Here is a 9285-nt window from a genome sequence, read left to right on the forward strand (position 1 = left end):
GAGGCAGGCGGATTTCTGAGTTCGAGGCCAGCCTGGTCTACAAAGTGAGTTCCAGGACAGCCAGGGCTATACAGAGAAACCCTGTCTCGAAACACCAAAAAAAAAAAAAATAAAATAAAATAAAATTACATGCTGTTACATATATATATGTTGTAAATATTCTTCCCCCCCCCCTTTTTTTTGAGTGGAGAGCTGGGACAAAGGTCTCTCTGTATATTCCTGGCTGGCCTGGAACTCCCCATGTAGATCAGACAGGCCTTAAACTTTTAGCCATCCTCTTGTCTCAGTCTTCCAAGCCCTGGGATACAGATGAACACCACTGTGTGAGTTGGTGGCCAGCATGACTATGTAGTGAGACCCTGTCTCAAGAAAGAAGTATTTAATGGTAGCTATAGAGAGACGGTTCAGCAGCAGAGGGTTCAGAGGACGTTTCCAGCATCCACATGGTGGCTGACAACCAAGGGATCCAATGCCTCTTTCTGACCTCTGTGGGCATCAGGCATACACATGGCCTGCCTGCCTGCATGCATGCATACATACATACACACATAATACATACATATATACAGGCAAAACACTCATAAAATAAAACATTTTGTTTTGCTTTGTTTTTGTTTTTTGTTTGTTTGTTTGTTTGATTGATTGGTTGGTTGGTTTTCGGTTTTTCGAGACAGGGTTTCTCTGTGTAGCTCTGGCTGTCCTGGAACTCACTTTGTAGACCAGGCTGGCCTCGAACATCAGAAATCCACCTACCTCTGCCTCCCGAGTGCTGGGATCAAAGGTGTGTGCCACCACGCCCGGCCCACAGCAACTCTTATAAAGGAAAACATTTGATGTTGGGGCTGGCTTACAAATCAGAGGTTTAGTCCATTATCATCATGGCAGAAAGCATGGTGGCACGCAGGCAGACAAGGTGCTGTACAGGTAACAGAGTTCTACATCTTGATACACAGGTAGCAGAAGGAGACTGTGTGCCACATTGGGCGTAGCTTGAAGATATGAGACCTCAAAGCTCATTCCCACGGTAATGTACTTCCTTCAACAAGGCCACACCTACTCCAGCGGACCACGCCCATTCAGCAAGGTCACGCCTCCTAATAGTGCCACTCCCATGGGCCAGGCATTCAAACACCAGTCTATGGGGGAGGCCATAACTATTCAAACCACCACTATAGTCCTTCTCCTGTCTCCTCTACGAACAGCAGCATTCCTCAGCTGAGTCCGAAGCTGTGGAGCTGCTTGAGACAGTCAGTTCCTTAACTGAAAAGTAGACCAGGGAAGCAGAGGCTGGTTGCTAGAGCCTGGAAACCACCTTACCTAAAAGCCTGCCGTCTGCCAAGTAAGCCCAGCCCACAGACTCAGGGGATCTGGCTACATTTCATTGCTTTTAGAATTTGTTTCAGGTCTGGACTACTGCTCAATTAGATCCCAAGTGCTGCAGTGTACTGCTCTCCAGCTGTTTGACCCACTCAGGTAGGCTGGCCATCTTCAGTGCAGGAGAAAAAGGGGAACCCACCTACCCACTAGAACCCTCTAAAAAGGGGAAGATACAGTTTGTGGGCTGGTTCAAGTGGGAGAGAGATACTCAACTAGGGGCTGAAAGAAGAGGAACTACAGCTAGGTTGGACCCACCTGAAGTTGATTGCTGTTGTTGGCCCAGTGAAAAAAATGATTCAGAAAAGGTGTGTGTGTGTGTGTGTGTGTGTGTGTAGAACTATGGGAAGATGTTCCTAGCCCATCACATCTTCTTCCTAGGAAAGGTAAGTATAGGGCTACAAGAAGGAGTCAGGCTATGAGGAAATACACCTTCTGACTCTAACAGCAACTCTGTTCTAACCTAGATATTTTCTGGGAAATGTACCCCAGATGAACCCCAAAATTCAAGGAGGTAATAAAGGAGTGTTACCAACTACAAGTGTGGCCCAGGTATGGGAAATCCCTTTTCTTTTATTGTCTTCCCCCAATTAGGAAGAAGTCAAGGGTATTTATTTCTGGCCTCTTCGGTTGCCTACCTTCAGTGGAGGAGATGGGAGCTGCTCAAGGTGGTAGAAACATGGTAGGAAGTTGCTGTGAGCTCCTAAAGCACTTTCCTAGGTGGGTGGGGCAGAACTAGAGATATTCAAAGCCTTAGAAGCCTTTGTGAGCCTGTCACCCTAGCATCACTTCTCCCAGCAACAATGACTCACAAAACTGAGAGCCATACAGCTTTCCCTTAGCCCTGGAAGGCACAGGTCACAAAGGCCATTGGGGCCTACCAAGAGGAGGCATATCATCTGAGTGCTGTGTGTGGCCCCTGCCTCTGCAAACACCGGCTGGGCCAGGCCTGCATCTCCAGCTGTCATTCCACAACTAGGACTGGGCCTTCAGGGAACAGCTCAGAACATCAGTGCCCATGTGTGTGATCTGCTTTGTGAAGGCACTAGTGCACGTGTTCAAGATCTACTTGACAGCAAACTACAGTTACAACTTCCGCAACTGGCCGGTAGACTTCCGCTGGGATGATCTGCATGCCCCAAGCACTGGTAATAGCAGTCACCGTGCGTTGACCTGTGCTGCAGCTGCTGCAGGTGTGTGGCTGCTACACGATGCAGCGCTGGGAGGTGACGCACTCTCAAGGCCTCCACGTGGAGCTCGGAGTCAAGTGCAGTGCCTCTTCCAGCAGATCCGTGAGCTACCCAGCCAGCTTGCTAGCTATGCACTGGCGCACTCACTGGGCCGCTGGCTTGTATACCCCGGTTCTATGTTCTTGATGACGCGCGCATTAATGCCTCTACTACAGCAGGGCCAGGAGCGACTAGTGGACCGCTACTGTGGGCGACGTGCCAAGTTGGTGGCCTGTGACGGCAATGAGATTGACACCATGTTCATGGATCGCCGTCAGCATCCCGGCAGCCATGGCCGTGGCCTTTGCCTGGTAATATGCTGTGAAGGGAATGCTGGCTTCTATGAGATGGGCTGCCTGTCCGCACCTCTGGAGGCTGGATACTCAGTGCTAGGCTGGAACCACCCTGGTTTTGGAGGCAGCACAGGTGCACCTTTCCCGCAACATGATGCAAATGCAATGGATGTAGTGGTCAAATATGCGCTGCACCGTTTGAACTTCCCACCTGCACATGTGGTGGTCTATGGCTGGTCTATAGGAGGCTTCACAGCCACTTGGGCCACCATGACTTACCCAGAACTGAGTGCACTAGTGCTGGACGCCACCTTTGATGATCTTGTGCCACTAGCGCTGAAGGTTATGCCCCAGAGTTGGAAGGGGCTGGTAGTACGCACTGTACGGGAGCACTTCAATCTCAATGTTGCTGAGCAGCTGTGCTGCTACCCAGGCCCAGTACTCTTGCTCAGACGTACACAAGATGATGTTGTCAGCACCTCGAACCATATACCCTCGCTGCCATCTTGCCATGTGGAGGGGGATGTGGAAGGTAACCGTGGCAATGAGCTGCTGTTGCGCCTTCTACAGCACAGATACCCCTCTGTGATGGCTCACCAGGGCCGCACAGTGGTAACTCGCTGGCTACGTGCCAGCAACTTGGCTCAAGAAAATGCATTATATGCACGCTACCGCGTTGATGATGAGTGGTGCTTAGCAACACTTCGTTCTTATCGTGAGAGCCGCCAGAAGGAGCTGGACGATACCGAGGCCTGGGGGCCACACGGACCTTCCTTCCCCTGGTTCGTGGGCCGAGGTCTGAGTGCCCGGCGGCGCCGGCAGCTCGCCCTGTTCTTGGCACGCAGGCACCTTAAGAACCTAGAGGCAACTCACTTCAGTCCACTGAAGCCTGAGGACTTCCAATTGCCCTGGAGACTATAGCCACTGTTATTGTGATTCATACACTTGGGCATTTGTACTCGTTCTAGCACCCCCCAACTGTTCCTCTCCTTACATCTCTACAGAAAAGCTGGCCGTGTTAGGGATCTTGGTGTCTGGGAGAGCGGGCAGTATATCTTCCTTCACTTTCTTTCTGTTCTTTCCTGCTTCCATCCTTTCTCTTCCTTGCAAACATCTGAATGTCTGTGCCTAATTCTCAAAGGCAATGTAAAGATGAACCTGATCCAATTTATGGTAATGTGTGGTATTTGATCAAGGGAGGCTGTGGAGTCACAGCCTTTCACATGGCTTGGGCTACAAGGTTAGGGTTAGGGTTAGGGTGAGAAGAGGACACCAAGGAAAGATTCAAGTAGTTCCTGGTGAAAGGAGACTCCTGGCACTGTAGGGTCTCATTGCTAGCAGGTCTCAGCAGCTGCTGCTGCGCGGTACCCCCTTCTCTTTTCTGTATTCTATGGAGGGGAGATTTATAGAGGGACTACAGACCTATATTAACAGGGCACAGAGTGGCCTGGGTCCTAGAGATCCTGAATCGTTACTGGATGTTAATGTTACCCACTTGTTACTGGGTGTCATCTTGGGTCACACCTAGGCTAGGACTGGGTTTTGTTCATGGCTCAAGAATGCAAAATGAACCGGGAGGTAGTGGCGCACACCTTTANTCCCAGCACTTGGGAGGCAGAGACAGGCGGATTTCTGAGTTCGAGGCCAGCCTGGTCTATAAAGTGAGTTCCAGGACAGCCAGGGCTATACAGAGAAACAACCATGTCTTGAAAAACCAAAAAAAAAAAAAAAAAAGGCAAAACGAATGTCAGGTGTTCAGCTTTCCACTGTCTGTACTGTGGTCACTCACTACATGAAGAAGGGACTAATGCTCTTGTGGTTTCCAGCCCTGTGGGCAGTGGCTGGCCAGGCTGGGTTAAGCAAGATGGTAAATGGAGAAGATATATTAGTGGACAGCCTTGAACAGGATACAGTCACAGTCAATGCAGCACCTAGTCCTGTGCAAGAAGACACATGTAGGGAGAAGAGCCAGAGAAGGAACAGGTAGTGGGGAGCTTCTAGGAACTAGTACTCACTGGGGCCTAGCTGGAGAGGGAAATGCAATCTTTTTATGCATATGAGTACACTGTAGCTGTCTTCAGACACATCAGAAGAGGGCATCAGATCCCATTACACATGGTTGTGAACCACCAAGTGGTTGCTAGGAATTGGACTCAGGAAGAGTAGTCAATGCTCTTAACCACGGAGCCATTTATCCAGCCCTGGAAATCCGATCTTGTAGTTGGGACAATTCTGAAAGAGGGCGAATATTGTTTAAGGATTTCTTTTTCTTCCAAAAAAAATTAAGGGCCAAAAGAAACTAGAAGGCTTGCTTTTAGCAGAGAGTTGCCTAATGGTCATGACTTCCTCATTTGGAATCGGAGGCACTCTTGTTCTCCTGTCAGTGTTGACACACTAAAACCATAAGAACCTCAAAGCTCTGGAGTGATCTTTGGAAATTTACTTTAGCCTCAGTTTGCTCATCTGTAAACTGGGAGGGGGCGCCAGTGCTGGCTCACCTGTTGCTGTGAAAGAAAGTGAGAAAATACCCGAGTACTTACACTGGGCTGGGCTTCAGTTATTTGGAGGGACCAACAGGCCCCTGAGGTGTTCAGTGCTGTGTGAACTCTTCCAGTACCAAAATACAAGCCGCCCAGCAGCCCCCAAACAGCTGGCCTACTAGTGTAGGAATCCAGTTGGAGAGAGCGGCACCTGGAGGGCAAGAGGACGAATCGCTCTCTTCACTTTTAGTGCACTCCCTAGACAATAAAAAGTCTCCATAGAGGCTGCAAAAGCAAGTTAATTGGTATAGTGTTTGCCCAGCATGCATTAAACTTTGACTTCTCGATCCCCAACACGGTATAAATCAGCTGTGATGGCTTACTCCTGTAATCCTAGCTCTAGGTAGGTGGACGCAGGAAGATCACAGTAAATTCAAGGTCGACCTTTGCTGCAAGCAACCTGACTCAAAAACCAAAAGAATTTAAAGGGGGTGGGGAGTATCCAGGCCTAAGTTTGACCTAAGGTGCAAGGTCAAAGGTCTTGTGGGCAGCCGAGGTTAAGGTGGGAAGTCAGCGAACTGCAACACAATCCGAGCTATCCCTCGAGCTTCAGCTGTTCTGCCCTTTTTTACCCAAGAATCTAACTGTGGAACCAGATTAGAAGCATTGCTTCCTGCTTCGCTGCCGCCTGACCTATCAAATTGAAAGATTTGTCTTTAGGTGGGGCCAGAGGACGTTCTTATTGGACACTACTTCACTGAGGGCGGGAAGAAGGCGGAGTACGAACCCGAGCGGAAGGAAGGCGGCGCGTCGCTGATTACGTAAGCGACTGCGGCCCTACAGTTCCACTGGCTCGTGTGTACGAAGCTGCCAGCTTGCAGTTCTCAAGGCTGGGCTCCTGTAGTACCGGCGATCCCAGCACCGACGCCAGCTACACCCAGCTGCCGCCTGAACATGGACTCTGCTAGCCAAGGTACCCGCACCGCAGATGGGCAGGGGCTGTATGTGCCGCGTTCCCGCCCTCCGGGAGTCGCGACTCGGCCCCTCGGTCCCCCTCAGCCCCTGCCACACCAATCCACTGTTTCTCTTCGGCCAATAGGCCCTTGACCTCAAGGCTCCTGATGGTCTTGCTGTGTGTGCTGTGGCACCTCGCCTCCCTTGGGAGCACTGTGAAGAGGCGTTCCTCGGCTCCCTCTCAGTTCCTAGAGTTTCATAACTCCAGACATTTCTCCTTAATGCGCTTCACTCTCTGTCCGCCTCTTGCTGGCTCTGCAGCTCTTTATTTTTCGTTGGGCCGTAAGGGATACCACATCTGGGACTAGGCTCCAAGGGAGACGTTGTGGGCGGCTCCCTACGGGGAAGGGGCGGTGCAACTATCCTTGTGTTTAGAGCAGTGCCTCTTGGGTGGTAACGCCACTGTAGCCTACTTAGAGGTTGTCTCAAGGGAGAAGGGTTGAGTGAGTCAGGGGCACACCCAGAACACCAGATCTGTTGCCAAAACAGACACCTGAGGCCAGTATGAAGTTGCTACGGAGAAGTGTGGCTCAGGCTCAGGCTCAGGAGATTAAGATCTTGAGAAGGTGGTACAACTGGGGATGCTTACTTAACTACACTGGCTAAGTTAAAAAAACAAACAAACAAACAAACTTTTCTACTGTTTGGCTTGCACCAACACATTACCTAAGCATTAAAATTTCTGGGTTTTTATACATTCTGGATTTTTTTTCTACTTTGAAGGGAATTTGCAAATTCAGAAGGCTATCTATTGTTTTATTTTCATCTTTAAGTAGTAGATTCTGGTCCCTGGAATGACACTGCTAAGGATGTGACTCAGTCTTTGTTGTGTGACAAAATGTTTCCTGGGAGATGCAACACACATATCTACTCACCCCAGATAGGGAACTCAGAACAGACCAAAGGTACAGATACCACCAAAATTCACTTTAGTTACAGGAATACGGGCGAGGGGTTACTTACAGGAGCAGAAATGACCCAAAGATGGCAGCAACAGCAAAGTCCACCCCAACCTGGGTGATAGTTCACAAAGCTGAGCATCTTGAACACAATACACAGCCTGCAGGCAGCTCAACAGGTAGGAAAGTGTCCTTTCAAGGAGCCTCAGTTATAAAGAGAGTTACCTCTTCCAGCAACTGGCCTGGCATGTGCTTCTTCCGGGCAGCTGTTCTAGTCTTTCCCAATTATGTGTGAGGCTGTGGTTATAACCTGGCATCACAATAAAAAGGAAAGGGAGAGAGAGGATGAATTTGAAACCACTGGCATCATCACCAAGTATTAAGGATAGCTTACTTTCCAGCCAGGTTCACATAAAACTTGGTTATTCTGTGTGCTGGTTAGTTTTTATGTCAACTTGACACAAATTAGTCATGTAGGAAAAAAAATTGTAATTAATTAATTTTTTGTTTTTCCAGGTAGGGTTTCTTTGTATAGCCTTTGTTGTCCTGGAACTAGCTCTGTAGACCAGGCTAGCCTGGAACTTACAAAGATCCACCTGCCTCTGCCTTTCAGGTGCTGGATTAAAAGTGTGCACCATCACTGCCCTTTGGGAAGAAGGAATCTTAATTGAGAAAATAAGGATTGGAAAATCCTTCATAGGAATGGCCTGTAGGCCTTTTCTTGATTGATTGATGTGGGGGGACCCAGCTCACTGTCATCCCTGTGTAAGTGGCTCTGATGGTATCAGAAAGCAGGCTAGGGAACTCAGTAAAAGCAGCATTCTTCCATGGCCTCTGCTAAGCCATCTCTCCAGCCCCCTGGACTAATTTTTTTAAAGCAAGGTTTCCTTACCGTAAAAGGTAGTATTTTCACAAGTGAAACAGATCCTAAGGTTTGGGTGCCTTAGCTAGTGTTTCTTGTACTCTAGCAACACAAGGTGATATTAGGTTTGCATTTCATGTGCCCAAGAAATAGCTGTTCTCCATCCATTGTGCAGAACATCATCATGGGCTTTTAGAGGTATTTCTAGTTTTCATGTTCTCCTGACCCCCTTTGGTGACCCATCTCCTTCCATTCTTGCTTCTTTCCTACTAGAGTAACAACTTACATGACGCTTTCTGACATCACTTTTGTCTCTGGCAGATATCAACCTGAATTCTCCTAACAAAGGTGTGCTGTCTGACTTTATGACTGATGTCCCTGTTGACCCAGGTGTGGTCCACCGGACTCCAGCTGTAGAAGGCCTAACAGAGGTGGAGGAAGAAGAGCTTCGGGCTGAGCTTGCTAAGGTACTGTGGTTTTGCTTTCTATCTTGAGATGATCGTGAGTCCTTTTGGGTTGCACAGAGAGTAGAAGACATCATGATGATCGTGAGTCCTTTTGGGTTGCACAGAGAGTAGAACACAGCATGATGAGCGTGAGTCCTTTTGGGTTGCACAGAGAGTAGAAGACAGCATGATGATCGTGAGTCCTTTTGGGTTGTACAGGAAGTAGAACACAGCATGATGATCATGAGTCCTTTTGGGTTGTACAGGGAGTAGAACACAGCTGCGCTGTGACAGAGCTGTTGCTGGGCTGCTACTTGCTTTCTGTGTCTACTGGGCTATCTCTTTGTATGTGCCTATTTCTAAAAAGTAGACTGAGTCGCCTGTTGGAGGCGGCAGGGCCTGATCTCATCTCACCTCTCTCTGGAAACACTAGGTGCTGCATGAAGAGGATGTCTATACAACAATGTCTACACGTGTGCTGTTTGCCTGTATTAACATTTGAGCGTCATTTTTAAGAGATCATTAATCTGTCCACTGGATCTTTTTAGTTTTATTTGTTTTAGGTTGGCTCTAACTCATAATCCTTCTTCCTCTCTCTATCTTCCAAGTGCTGGGATTACAAGCAACTGCCCCAATGTTTAGTTTTGTTTCTTTTTGTTGTCTTTTTTTTTTTTCCGAGACAGGGTTT

At 48.6% G+C, this 9285-nt stretch overlaps 2 protein-coding genes across 8 annotated transcripts in view; both read left to right on the top strand.

Moving 5' to 3' along the window:
• The first annotated feature begins 2297 nt into the window (after nucleotides 1–2297).
• Abhd16b (abhydrolase domain containing 16B) lies at nucleotides 2298–4063 on the top strand. Its single transcript, XM_021195002.1, has one exon. The coding sequence runs from the start codon at nucleotides 2393–2395 to the stop codon at nucleotides 3815–3817; it is 1425 nt and encodes a 474-aa protein (XP_021050661.1). The 5' UTR covers nucleotides 2298–2392; the 3' UTR covers nucleotides 3818–4063.
• A 2095-nt stretch (nucleotides 4064–6158) lies between these two features.
• The window catches only part of Tpd52l2 (TPD52 like 2), a 19165-nt gene continuing 16038 nt past the window's right edge, over nucleotides 6159–9285 (top strand). For 5 of the 7 annotated variants that reach the window (XM_021191957.1, XM_021191960.1, XM_021191962.1 and 2 more), the window contains exons 1-2: nucleotides 6159–6349; nucleotides 8473–8618. In XM_021191957.1, the coding sequence (XP_021047616.1) occupies nucleotides 6331–6349; nucleotides 8473–8618 (165 nt within the window). In that variant the 5' untranslated portion in view covers nucleotides 6159–6330. The remainder of the gene's footprint in view (nucleotides 6350–8472; nucleotides 8619–9285) is intronic. The other 2 variants (XM_021191958.2, XM_021191963.2) reach the window with 1 other exon arrangement.

The sequence above is a fragment of the Mus pahari genome, chromosome 3 (assembly GCF_900095145.1).
Source record: "Mus pahari chromosome 3, PAHARI_EIJ_v1.1, whole genome shotgun sequence".
Lineage (NCBI taxonomy): Eukaryota > Metazoa > Chordata > Mammalia > Rodentia > Muridae > Mus > Mus pahari.

Coding starts and splice junctions, on each gene's coding strand:
- Abhd16b (XM_021195002.1), top strand. CDS start 2,393: ATGTGTGTGATCTGCTTTGTGAAGGCACTAGTGCACGTGTTCAAGATC.